At 44.2% G+C, this 14,475-nt stretch overlaps 1 protein-coding gene across 1 annotated transcript in view; it reads right to left on the bottom strand.

Annotated features, from left to right (window-relative positions):
- Positions 1-2,094, bottom strand: part of grin2ab (glutamate receptor, ionotropic, N-methyl D-aspartate 2A, b) — a gene marked incomplete at both ends in the record, with an annotated part of 109,207 nt that extends 107,113 nt beyond the window's left edge. The window contains 2 exons of the mRNA XM_080464618.1: positions 1,078-1,284; positions 2,077-2,094. Of these exons, the coding sequence (XP_080320744.1) occupies positions 1,078-1,284; positions 2,077-2,094 (225 nt within the window). The remainder of the gene's footprint in view (positions 1-1,077; positions 1,285-2,076) is intronic.
- Between the last annotated feature and the right edge of the window lie 12,381 nt (positions 2,095-14,475).

Genomic DNA, 14,475 nt, shown 5'->3' with positions numbered 1-14,475 from the left:
AGCATCACATCACTGAGTTTTTTATTTTATTAATTTTCTTCATGCATTTTTCTGCATCTCCCGTTTAGCTTTGTTTCATAAGTTGCTTAATAGCCGACTGCGAGAGATGAAAATACAAGGCCCAGCTGAGCAGGAAAGGCTCTCTGGAGTGATGGCAACAAAAAAAAAGTAGGCCCACTCTAAAATACTGTTGAGGTTTTAAAGGTGTTATGACATCGCACCCAGAATTCACTGCAGCTTTGCAAAAGATATTTATATTAATGAAGATAGCAACAGCTCTAGACATTCACTGCTCCCCACTCTATTGCGTTTATGCCCTACAGAGTTGATCTCCTTTTGTGTCATCCCACTATTCAAGAAAATAGGCTACTGCTGAGCACATCATCAGTCTCTCTCCCTCTCCCTCGCTCCTCTGTTCCCTCCAACACCACAATAGAGTCTGCTAAGGCATGAATGATAATTTGCCCTAAATGATCATGATAGATGCTGCTTCATTCACACTCAAAATTAAGTAGTAAAAAAAAAACGGAGGTGTGGGTGGAGAGATCATGATGGAGATTTATGGGATTCAGGGCAAGCTGTATATTGTGGCATGTTAGACGGCCATACTCTTTTATAGTTACTCCTGTGAAACATCTGTGTGTGCGCATGTGTGCGTGCGTGCGTGTTTGTGTAGGCTTCTGTGTCCCTGGGAGGAGGAGGAGAGACACTTCCTGTGTCAGACTTGGCACGGGAAGCGGGAGCAAAAACGGAAGAAAATGTGTTTCTACAACGTGACTGCATTCAAAGGCTGAAAACTGTAATTTGAGATATGAATTCATTACACGGGCCTCTCATCAGCAGCCGTGGATAATGTGATGCAACAGCGCCGCTTAGCGTTGCAGGTTCTTCTCTCTCTGACTCTCTCCAGTGTGTGTGTGTGTGTGTGTGTGTGTGTGTGTGTGTGTGTGTGTGTGTGTGTGTGTGTGTGTGTGTGTGTGTGTGTGTGTGTCTTCTCCACCCCCACACCACCGTGCCCCTCTTCATCCTCCTCCTCCTCCTCCTCCTGATCGCAGTTTCCATCCTCTGTCCTCTTACCTTCGGTGTCACAAAACGCGGCTGCTGCAGGTTTGCGGTCGCGGAGCTTTTGCGCCTTCTTCTGCGGAGTCCGTGCGATGAATGTTGAGTTGTGCCGTCGCGGTGTGCGGGCCCGCGCAGGCCGACACCGTGACCCGTCCGTTCACTGGCATCTTGATTCCTTCTCACAGCGTCAGTGAAACCAGAAGAAAAGTGTTCAAACTTGGTCTGGAGGGGTGAAGTGGGAACAAACAGAGGAGAAATATCACTGCTTTATTGCGCCGCAGCTCTCAACTGCGCAGACTTGTTGACTTTGACTGTTTTCTACAAATGGACGCGCGCGCCTACAGGCTGAATATGAGCTCCAAACATTATTACCCGATGTCATTATATTCCTCGTGACTCATTAGCATTTTAACAGTTTTGGATGGCATCAAATGCCAGCTCACGCGTGTGTGTGTGTGTGTGTGTGCGTGCGTGCCTGGGTTCGAGCCCACTGCTATGCGTCCGAGCGCAAGTGCGCGCGCGTGTCTGTGCGTATTTTGGGGATTATTGGAGGTAGAGCTTGTGTGAGGAATACACAAGTTAAATTCAAAGGTGTGCAGGTGAAAGATAAATTTGGACCCCCCCCCCCCCCCACACACACACACACACACACACACAGTCTGTGCGTTATGGGGAGAGTAAAAACAGCCTGTGGCTCATTTGCGAATATTCCCCTCACGCTCCTCGCTCCGGTTCCGGGCTCCTCTATGTAGGGCATGCAGCAGGTTGTGTGTCGAGGACTCGGACGAATGGAGGAGCGGAGAGGAGCACAAACCAGCCTTCCACCACCGCCACCATGCCTCTGCTCCACTTTAAGGTGTGTGTGTGTGTGTGTGTGTGTGTGTGCGCGCGCGCAGCAGATATTTTTAAAAACCTACTGAAACCGCGTCACCTCCGGAGAGGAGAGAGTTACTTCTGAGCAACTCCCCCCCCACCCCCCCCCCCCCCCCCCCAAAAAACACTAATTAAGCTCACCCCATTCCCGTGACACATCTCTCCAGGCAGCCAGGTGGAGATGACATTGCAGCCTGTTACTCCATTCGGGTGCCCTCGGCAGGAGTGGGGACTCACATTCGACTCTCCTCCTGGCTCAGATTAATCCATCAATTTCTCCTCCATCCAATCCCACCCCCCACCCCCCCAAAAAAGAGGCACAGCCACAAGGATAAATCCACCTGTCTGGTTCTGAAGACCTTCCTTCCCCCTTCACTCCACCGCCACCTCTCTCTCCCCCTCTCCGGTTGTTGGATAGTATTCCTCTCGGTGAAGATGTCAAACGCCGTCCATTGAACGGCGCGGGGAAACGGGGGAGAGAAAAGCGGCCGCTGACGCGCGGGGGATCAGTCAAGACTCCAGCATCCAAAATACCCGTTGGTTTGGAATCTCCAGCGGCAGCCCCGCGCGTTCCGCAGTGAGGGCTCGTGGACAGGTCCGCGCGCCTCCTCCTCCTCCTCCTCCTCCTCTCCTGTCCTCCTCCTCCTCGCGCCGCTCGCGGATTCTTGGAGACTGAAGGGGGGATTCCGTCTCAAATAACATCAAAACACACACACGCAGATTTATCCACACACACGCGCGCACTCCTCTCTCACCCCCTCTCTCTCTCGCTCTCTCACCCCCCCCTCTCTCTCCCTCTGTTTCCTCGTTCACCCTCTCTCCGCTTCTGCCTTTGCCACACGCTCCAAAGCACCCCAAAACAATTCGGAACAAGTTTAAACGGGTCGAGTTTATTTTTGTAGCTGCCTCACGCTGCACGGCTGAGGTGGCGCGCGGCAGCCCGACCGAGCGCCCGGACGGAGAGGAATCAGGAAATATTCTCCAGCAGCCTCTTTACCCCGCAGCCCACCCGCCCACGCTTAGCTGGCTGAAGGTACTTACACATCAGCCTGGTTAATTAAACATATAAGGGGTCTAGGAGGTAGCGATGAGGGAGGAGGAGGAGGAGGAGGAGGATGGGGGTCTCTGGGGGGTGTAGACTTGAGTGACTTCATAATCCCATAATAAAATATCAGAAAGATGCGTGGCGCGTTAAGAGGACGCGCGTGCTAGGTGAATTTCGCCATGTCTACCCCCCCCATTCCCCCCCCCCAAAAAAGCGCCTCCAACTTCACAGCTCGTTAAAACTGACGCGTCGCTTCCTTGTCTGTCCTTGTCGGCTCTGCTGACTGTCGCCTGTCCTGGCGCTGTCGTCTCCCCGACTCTCCACAAAACAAGAAAGGCGCAAAGCATCACCCGTCGTCTTGTGGCATCACCTGGTGCCACATCGCCAAACGGAGCCGCGCGCGCGCGCGCGTGTGCTCAGGCAGGCAGGCGCGTCTTTGTCACTGTTGCGTGTTTTGGCGTGCGTGCGAGTGAGCATCCGCGTGTTTGCGTGCGTGTGTTTGCGCGCGCTGTGACGACGGTCTCAGCGTCAAAGTCGCCGCCTCGCGCCTCCGCTCCTCCTCAACTGCGCACAGATAAAACATTTCAATATCCGCTCAACTGTTGTAACCCAATCTAGTGGTCCTCCTGCAGATACCCGACTCTTCCTCAAAATTAAAACGCCAATCCCATAAAAAAAAAAAGAAGAAAAAGACTGCACTGAAATGCTTATTGCTGATGTGTCATGTTAACGCGTCAGCTCCGGAGTTTGTTAAAAGCTACGAGTAAGATAAGGGAAAATAGAAGCAAGTCTCCTGAATTACACAGCTTCAATTAAACATAATTAGCAGATCAAAACTGCAGTACATGGGGTCCTTAGGGAACGCTGACAAAACTCTGCCCTCACCCCCCTCCCCCTCTCCCCCTCTCCCCCTCTCCTCCCTTTCCTGCGTCTCCCTCTGAGTGTTGCCTTGGAGTCCCATTGCAGACAGATGGTGTAGATACAGCATGGGGTCATGTTAGCAGGCCGGGGCTCTGCTAGGACTGGCTGCCATCAGCTGACTTACCCTCTGAGGCAACAAACACAGTGGTGTAATCAGATCAGAGGACTTATTATTAAGAAACACTTCGCTGCCCTCTTCCTCTGCCTCCACCACCACTTCCTTCTCCATCCCAGGAATAATGAATTTAAAAAAATCTCCACCTGTTGAAGACTATCTTCCTCAACGTCTGAGGCTTGGAATAAAAGAAACACACGATTGCATAACGTGGACATTAAAGGAATGTGGAGAAAGACCACAGGAAGAGTGGATAATGGTCTACTTTTCTTTTGAGGAAAAAAAAAATCCTGGGGTTCCAAATATAATAAACCTGTTTTGTTCCCATCCCGCCCACCACAGTTTCCCCCCTGCTATTTACCCATTAGAGGCATCCTGTTGGGACAGGCCAGGTCCAGGACACTCCTCTGGGGGGAAGTGGAGAGATGTTGTGTGATGCCATTAAGAATAACTTTCATTCTTAGTCGCCTCACCAGAAATTAGCCTCAATGGAGCAGGACTAAGCTTATTTCATTCTATATTTAAACACTAAGCTGTTGCCAAGGAAATGCAATCATAGATTTTCCGAGGCTACCATAAGTAAGCATTTAAAAGTTGTCCTTTAAAAAGAAAAAAGAAAAAGGATATGCATGCCTGCAGACCTCCCTATAGTAATTTCTGGGACACGACCTTTTTGTCAGGGTTCTGTGCAGAGAGCTGAGGATCTCTCCTTCGTTCTCTCTCTCTCTCCCTCTCTCATTTAGTATGCATTCATCTGGAGCACAGTAGCACAAACACTTGGACAGCATAGTGAGTCAGCGCTGCCTTGTCTGTATTGTAGGTTTTTAGACAGAAGAGGAGTCAGTGGCGCTGGAACTGTCTGAACATGCGTCCCCAATTTTATAATTGATTTATAACTGCTGGTCTCAGTCGCCATGCATCTTTCATGGACCAACAGCCCATTGAACAGAAGTTATCCGGGCATGTCGTGCTGCGGAGACAACGCTGGACACAACATGCAGACACTTAGCTCAGGTTCCGATCTGGCTCTCGACATCCAGGCGCCCTAATGAGCTGGCTTCACCTCTTCATTTTCACTCCCCGGTATAAATTTCACAAGGCTGTTGCAAGCAGGTCGTAGCAGAGTGTAATTATGAAATATTTGCAAAACAAGGGAGACCTATTATCACTGCGTAGTGTGTCGACAGAGTGCTAACTATTTTGTTATTACTCTGTATAATTATTCACGACATAAGCTTATTCCTCTAATGTTCTTTGGCTAACAGTGGAAGCCCAGTACTTTAATATTCCTGAAATGAATCAGAAGAAAGGAACAGAAGTCCAATTAAAGTGGCTCCAACTACGAAATCAGCAGGCAGGCACACTAACATACTGATAAATAGATTAATAGGAATAAATAAATAAATTACGGGGAAGAGAAAATGATTACACAAGGACCCAAAAAAAGAAGAAGAAGAAAAAAAAATGATGTGGGCAATATTTGTATCCATGGTAACTGACTTTTTCAGTGTCACCACTTTTGTTATGGCAGAGGCAGCAACCCAGATACACATGGCTTCTGTTTTGCAAACGGTGCTGCACTTCAGAGCCCCCATTCATAAACAACTGGCCACGCTGACTGCTCCGGGATGCCAGCCACTCATTCAGGCTGACAGAGTGAGGCCTGTTGTCATACCATCCAGAGTCCTTATATCTCAGAATTAACATTACATGGATCCAGGTGCAGCAAATGAAAGATTAAAGTCTCAGGTATAGACTGTTTGTACAATTATGTAAAAGTTTCGGACGGCATCTGCAAGAGTGCTTTCACAAAAGATGTGTTAATAGTTTACTGTTTTTAATCACTTAATGCACGCTGCAAAGTGAAAAGGCATTGGATGAATCACCATTTGGTCTGAGCACCCTCCGCTTTCAAGGCAGCATCAGTTCTCAGCAAACCTGCACAGAGGTTGTTTTAAAACATTTTATTAAACTAATTTAAATCATTCGGTCTCTTGATAAGTCCAAGCAGGCTTTACTATATTAGCCACGCCATCATTTTCAGGAACTGTTGTTTATCCTTAAAGTACAATAAACCCTGGCTGGATGCTTGAGGTGTTCTTATTTCTGCAGAATGAACTTGGAGCCAATGAATTGTATTTCTACTGATGACACAAGTTGGATAAGTAGCCTTATAGTATATCTGCAGAATACCTTTGCACCATGTCATCTTCGTTTCATCTTCACATCTTATTTCAATTCAGATCTATTCAGATGTATGGGAATTTAAAAAGGGACTGGGAATTGGTCACATGCTGTCCCAACAGTGGATGAATAGTAACAAATAAGAGCCATTTCTTCGGCCTCAATATCTCATTAAATTTAGCAAAGACTAATCATCAAACTTTAATAAATTGTGGCATGTGGCCAATAAATGAGTCCCAATTGGGAATCATTTCACGCCAACTTCGGAAATGTCAAACATAACCTGGATTCAAGTCTCTCTTGGATTTACTGATAGTGAATGTTTCCATACAGTCAGAGCAGAGACACTCATCTTCATCGGAAAAAGGTGCATTTTATGTTTTTCCTTTTGTTTTGTTTTTTTGCATTTTACTATTTGTTTCCCTTTCAGTCCTCCAGGAATGGAATAATTGTACCTTCTCCCAACTTTATAGCTTTCACTTTTTAAAAGGTCGCTCACACGTCACTTGAATTGATCCTAAAATGTGACTTTCAAGTGAAAATTGTTAAGTATGGGCTTATCGTGGTAGCAAAATTACTAAAACTGCATGTAGAGCGTGTGTAACACAGTTTTTGCAGTCCAAGTAAAAAAATGTAATTGCTGTGCTCAAATACAAGTGCAGAAACATGTCATTTAAATCAATTTAACTGGTGCAAATCTTAACTGGTGAGGCTCATCACTTTGAGGTAGTGTACAGCATATGATCTTTAAAATCACATGTCTGTTGTGGAAAGTGGGACTTCTCAATGAAACCCAAGACACGCTCAGGGAGACAATCCAAACTCTGCACACCTGTATGAGACAAGTTGCCCCAAACGCTGATATCTTATAATGAAGAACCGTGTGTTAAACGACTCCCCTGGAAACTAACAAATGCACATTGTACAGTTCGGCTGTCTTTTAAATCATGTCTTAGATGACAGATAATGTTCACAACGTCTTACAATTACCTCAAAGGAGGACATGAACTGAAAAGAAGACAAGTGTCAGGGATGATTTGCGACTGAAGGGGTCCCAGCTTGGTTGAAGGAAAAGGTCAGTAGGACCATAGTGAGACTTTGTCGGTTAAAAAAAATAAAAAAAATAAAAAAAATAAAATGCTGGCACTGACCAAAAGGCAGGAGGCTGGCCTGGAGGTGGCAAAGCTCAGGATGATGAGGTTTTCACTGAGAGGATCAAATCATATTAGATGGACAGTTCATGTTGGATAGTTTGGTGGGAAAGTGAGAGAGATACAAGGTTGAGTCACGTTTTGGTGACTTCTGTCAAATAATAATAAAGGAGTTGAGTGACGATTTGCTTGTTTACGTTTAAAGTCGAAATGATGTTGTTCTGCCGATTGTGGTTGTAGCTGGAAGACATGAAGAAGAAGGTTGGATATATGTCAGTGATACCAACTAATTCTTTTTGGTTTGGACACACAAACACCCAGCGCTCCCTCTGAGAATGCATCTGCTCCGGATTACAGAGGACAGCTTCTGGGTGAATCGCTCGGATCCGAGAAGAAAATTATCACAAAAGCTTTGAAGTAGATTTTTGTTACTTTTTAATGTGAAAATGTTTTTGGGCTTTTTTTTTTGCTCACTTCAGTTAATGGGGTGCTTTGCTTCTTTTTCCTGGATAAGACATGACATCAGACCATGCAGAGGCACAAAACTACTCCACTTTTAGGACTCTCTTCCTCGCCAATAATGAAACATTACCACTGTGAAAAATTAGCCATGTGTCAAGAAGCCCCCCCCATTCCCCCACCCTCACCACACCCACACACACACACACACACACACACACACACACACACACACACACACACACACACACACACACACACACACACACACACACACACACACACACACACACACACACACACACACACACACACACACACACACACACACACACACACACACACCCCGCTTGCTGATGCAACTAATATGGAAATCTTTTAAAGCCCACCCTGCTAATTAGCTGCATCACTAACTGAACCCCCCTCCATAAAAGCCTGTAACTGTCAAGTTTGCTTAAAAATCTTTCTAGTAAAAAATGCATTGTTTCCATGACAACAAGACCTATTGGCACACATTTGGTTATATTTTTACTATCACCCTGCAACTGGCTTTTTGGACGAGTATTGTGGATTCCATGGCCTTTTCCGTACATATTTGGGCAGCACCTTCACTCCGATTATCCGACACGCACTCTGCCACCACGAAATCATCTTCTGTCTTGATCAATGATCTTTTTTCACTAGACATTTTCACTTGTCTTATCAGGACAGGTGTTACTAATAACATCAACAGTGACTCTGAGTGTGACAGTGAGTAAATGTGTAGCTCCTTTCATCCCAGCGTGCCGAGATGAAAGGAGCTACATGAAAAATTCATCCAGGCTTAATTTCATTATTAACAGTCCTGCGATTGATGCAGGTAAATCAGTGATAGACAACTCCTGTCGAATAGTTGACCGTTTTTGTGCTGGAAAGTCTGCACACTTTTTTTCCCTGCCGATCCACACTGTCTGAGTTGAAGGAATTTACCTGCAAGTGAGATTGGTGATATTACAAATACTTTTGGAGCCAATAGGGGTGTAAAGGTTCAGCTTTTCCGATTCCCATTTAAGGGTATAAGGAGAGAACCTGACCCAGATGGAGGAATCATATCGCCCAGTTAGCCTGGCGATGCCTCGGGATCCACTGATGGAGACACACTGCGTTTTTAAGGATTGTTGATTCTAACAGGTTTAGGCAGCTCCTTCACATGTTCGACCATTCTGCTAGTAGAATATGCACTGGCTCACCACGACTACTGGAATGTATTTACCCAGAATGCCTTTGGAGAGAGTATAGGGTATCCATCTGTAAATTTGCTTTCTGTAATTTGTGGACATGAAAAATCAATCGACTGGGGCAGCTGTGGCTCGGATTGTGTGGAGCGGGTCTTCTTTCAATGTCAAGATTGGCAGTTTGATCCCCCATCCTACACTATATATGTGTCAAAGACTCCACTGGTGTACTGGTGCCTATGCCTGGCTGCTGACGCCATGGGTGGGTGAGTGTGTGTGAGTGGGTGAATTTGACTGATCATGTAAAATGCATTGAGACTGCTGAAGCATTAATACAGTATGTGCTATATAAGTGAAGCCCATTCACTGTTTAACCGTGCGAGATGACACTTTTTCTCAGTGTTCTGTCCATTCACATTGACACACATAAAAACAATATATGAGCCAATCAGCAACCCAGGGCGAGGTACACAGCTGACCCCCAAATCCCATCATCTGAAGAGAGTTGCCTCGTTTCTAAAAATGCACTTCGCGCCATGAGAAACGGGAGATTAAGTGACACTCATCAGGACTTTGATTGTCGGAAAAACACAAAGGCATGATTCACTGGTAAACTTCGAGGCAACCGGCAGTTAGCTGGTTGGTAAAGAAAGTAGGTGGGCTGCGTTCAGCCTCACGGCTGCACGATGAGCTCAGAGGAGAGGCAAGCCCACAAGACCAACTTCTCTTTTATACAATGACTGCTCATCATTTTTCCTCTCAGACGAGGCACTGCCACTGCGAACGCACCGCATTGTAGCTACAGTACACGGCTTTATATAGACTCAGGAAATGAATCACTCCGTCAATAAATGGCAACAAAATAAAGTGAAATTTATTCAAGGCCCTCTATCTGGAACAGAACGATGTGAGATCTGGCATTTACTGAGTTATGGATATTTTCTCACCCTCTCTCTATCGCTCTCTAGTCTGTCTTTTTCACTTTGTCTCCCTCCCCCTCTTGCACTCTCCACCCTCTCTCGCCCACAGAGAGTGAGTGGGTGACCTGGAATGAGCTCTCCCACAGTCGACTCTGCTTCCAGCCGGAGAGGGGCAGTGTGCGGCGTTCGGATCTCAGGAGAGCTTCAGGGCCGCTTCTCGTCTGTCTGCCTCTGCGCCATCATCAACCATTCAAATTTATGGGCGCCTTTGAAAGCCACTCATCTCAGAAATTGATGGCTGATTACTTCCTGTCACAGTGCTGATCACACTGAAAAGTTCACGAGTGCAGCGGCCAAATCAATTAGTTGGGAGTGATGCACTGCTGTGTCTTTTTCACTTGGCTACATCAGCAATTATCCCAAACTCTCAAAGGTCAGTCAATAATTAAATAATTAATTGCGAATAAGGATTTAGAAAGTTTTTAAGTTCAAGCTAGACCTGTCTGCGTGAAAATAATCTTCCCTAATTTTCATTGCAAAAAAAATAGCGTCAACCATTAAAAAAAAAAAAAAGCAGGTGTGCTGAATATGCATAAATGAGAAAATCTCCTCATTACTTAGGTACACAATTTTACTATTTTATGAAGTGGAGTTAAGTTATTTGGCACAGGCTAAGTCCAGGAATTTGAATAATTCATAGTCTGAATCCATTTAGAACTCATATATAGAGTCATATTAAAACAACTGCACAGTTAAGGTGATTTTTATATTGCATGACTTCCAGTGAAAAAAAAAAAAAGTCCATCCATGCAAAGGTCTCGGCTTAAAGGAATAAAATATGGCAGATGCAGCTAATCACACTGCTTTCTAGAAATGCTAATTCAATGCCAGGGGGTTCAACACAGGGCATTTATCAGCATGCCTTCTTCCTCATGAGTTTTAATTATTGGAAATAAATCATACGAAAAGGAAACAATGACAATAAAACATGTACTTATAAGTGAATGTAGTAAAAATAGTTAAGACAATGTTTGGCGAAATATAAGACTTCTAATTCAAGGTAAAACCTGAACACATCATACTTTAAAACTGACTGTAAATCCCAAACCTCTCTTGTGTCCTGACTTCCAATAGACAGAAATTCACTGCCGTCACTTGCAAGGAGGCAGGAAAGGAAGACGTGTCAGAGTGGGTCATTGTCGCTGTTTAACGAAATTGTTCAAACTTGAATGTTCTTTTATCCACACGCAATTTCTTCATTTAGTATGAAATAAACAACATGAACGTGAGCACAGTCAGTTGGGTCCAGCAAGTTGGCTTCAAATTATTGCTGCGTTGTTGCTGTTAGACTTGTGTCTCTGGCTGTGGAGACACTGATGCAACACATTGGGGAGACCTCTCACTGTATTTGGCCTCACGGCTTCAGAAATGTAACAACCTCTACTTATTTCCTTCAGTGAGCTGAAGTTTTCTTTCAATAGCAGTGTGTGTTGGTTGTTTTTATTAGAGCTGTGGTTTGTGTTGTCAAAACATATTTGCTATGGATTTTTAAAGCAGACCTTTGGCAGAGCAGTCAATAAATCAAAAGCTATCATTGATTGGGAATCCGTGCGGTAAATGGATGACACACTTTGACACTGCTGAAGTGGTTAATACCAGACAAATCCAAAGTGCTTCACGTGGTCAGTCACATTCACACAGTGATGGTGATGGTATCCTTCATCGGTGTACCACAGGTTTTTTGCTCAAGGTGACGAGCAGAGCCAGAGGTTGAACCACCTCTCTGGACGGGACCACGAGTCTTCCTGGAATATATTTACTGCCGAGTTAGCAGAAAGCAGCTGTATCAGAAGCTTAGCTTAGTTGGAGGTCCACTTTGCCTGAGCCCGCTGCCTGAAACCTTATCAGCAATGCACCTTACATAAACTTGCAAATTGGTGGAGAAAATAAAAAACTGCATAAAGTTAATAAGCCAAAGCTTGTATATGAAGGTTTTTTTAATGGTTTTGCAGCTACTTAAAATTTCTAAGATCCACAATCTTCTGTCACCACAAACCCTGGAAACTGCTGCATCCATTATGTTTAGATTATTGCAATTCCCTGTGCTCCAGTTTGTCAAATATGAACAAACTCTAGATAATTCACTAGTGCTGAAAAAAAACAAAAAAGAAAACCTAATACATCGCCCAATCTTTAGCACCGCTGCTCTGGCTCCCAGTACAGTGGAGAAGTGATGTAAAGATTGAAGTTATTACGTTGAAGGTGAAGCTGGGACTGGACCCCGGGCACACCACTGAGTGTTTCACTCAATATGTCCCAAAACGCAGCCTGAGGTCCTCTGACAGGTCTCTGTTAATGATACCCGGAATAAGATTAAAATGGGGCGACAGGGCCGTTTCTGTCAGAGCCCCGTCACTCTGGAATGACCTGCCAGAGGAAATTAGGCCTCATCTCTGTCCGCTTCCAAATCTCTTTAGAAAACACACATTTCGAGATCGTGATCTTTTTCTTTTTATAATCTGCTTTCTTCCGTCTCAAACCGAGGGTTTTATGTGGTTTTATGTCATATTAATTCTGCTCTTTGTGACTTTGTTTTAAAATTTGTCATATAAAGTTATTACCATCAATATTATTTCAACAAGTGGCGGCATGGAGGCTTGACGGAAGGGCGTGGCATTACTTTTACATGATACTTTTAATATTTTGCTTTAATTTTTTGTTCCTTCACATTTAAATATCCTGACTTCAACAGAAGAGTAGGTTGTCTTCATTTCATAAACCAATGGGGTCACTGTGGCATTTGAGCACGCCGCCACCACCAGGTTCCCCCACAGAGGCACAGAGTCAGAACTCTGACACACCAGCCATACTTTTTATTAAACTAAAACCAAACCAACACAAAAAGTCTGCACGAACACAGGAAAAAATATTTTGAATTTCATTGTACTTGTATATTGATCATAAAAGCATTGTAAAATTGTGACTGTGATGTCTAAATGAAGGCCGTATAGTGGGATATAGTGGTTAGAACTTGGCTGGTAGCTATCCCCAGGTCAAATCCGGGGTTGCTTTGAAGTTTGCATTTGCATGGGTTAGGGTTATGTTAGGGTTCTGCCTGTGCATGTAATCTGAATCCTATCGTTAAAAAAAAGGGAAGTGACTCCAAATTTTGAGCATAGACCTACTTAATAAAATTTTTTATTTTTTTTTTTAAACCCTGCTGTTTGCATTTGTAATGGTTGCCTAGCAACGCAACACAGCCTCCCTCCAAAACAAGCTCTGGTAAATGGTACAAGTGCTGGTCAGCGGGTTTAGTTATCTTTTTGGATAAAGCCAGAACACCTGTTTCCTGCAAAAAAAAAATTGTTTTCCTGAATGCTCAATTATTCTTTTAACATTTAAGAAGAAAACTGAAACTTTTATGAAGTTTCGACTCAAAGTTATTCGAGCCGCTGCCGGTGCCAAACACAGCAACGATGTGGAGCTCACAGCCGCTCGTTGCTGCAGCAGCGAGACATGAGGCTTAAACATAAACAGAGTCCTCGGGATGAAACAAAATTAATTTACAGTCGTTGGACTGTTGTACTTGATGTGAATCAAAACAGAACGATTTACAAATCTTATAAACCAGTACATTTTTCCCCAATAGCACATAAATACCACATCAGATGTTGCAATTGAGACTTTTTACCATCACATAGAAATTTTATAAACTTCATTCATCTGCTCATAATCAACTAAATATCTGGAGTAGAAAAGTTGTCACATTCTTCTTGAGTGCAGGAGTTTAGCTGCTCACCAGTGCGGGTCTTCAATCCGAGGTTGTTTCTTTTTTTTTTTTCATGTCGAGTCTCCGATTTCCAGCTGATGTACGGCGCAGACTGCAGGCGGGATAATCCAGCACCTGGTGTGAAGCCATGCTCCTGTGATGGATGCAGCTTTTGATTTAGCATTGTCTGGCAGAAAGATGGAAGTTCTGATCTAAAACCGACGTTGTCTGGGTGAGAGGAGACTAAATGTTGCTCTCAAATCTCAATGTACTTTTCACCAATGATGCTGCCTTTTTAGATATGTACACGGTCAAAATGCACCCATATTGTTAATTTTAACACCACAAAAGTGTCTATACGTGTCCACACTAGCTGGTGTTCAAGAAATATTTCCTCAAGTGTTAAAATATTGACACCCATTTTTTTGTTGCCTTAACACCCTTTATTGTTAATATTCAATGCTACTGGGTGTCACTTTAACATTGCACTGGTGTAGGTGTTAAAATGCAATATTAAAAATAACACTAGCTGAGTGTTATCCTGACAAGAAATGGTGGAGTTAATAACTGGGACACTAACAAGTATTACTAACAAGGACAAGTGGTATTTGAACCCATGATTTTGCGATTATGAGAGCGCTATCCACTGCTCCAATGTCCAACACTGTCCTAACTAATAAAGAACTATTCTATTCTATTTAACACCAGCTCATCAACACGCCAGTTTGACTACATGAAAATGTTAAAAAAAAAAAGAATTAT

Source organism: Lipophrys pholis (assembly GCF_963383615.2).
Source record: "Lipophrys pholis genome assembly, chromosome: 5".
In the NCBI taxonomy this organism is placed as follows: Eukaryota; Metazoa; Chordata; class Actinopteri; order Blenniiformes; family Blenniidae; genus Lipophrys; species Lipophrys pholis.
The sequence above is the reverse complement of the archived record's forward strand: the minus strand, read 5'-3'. Positions and strand labels throughout refer to the sequence as shown.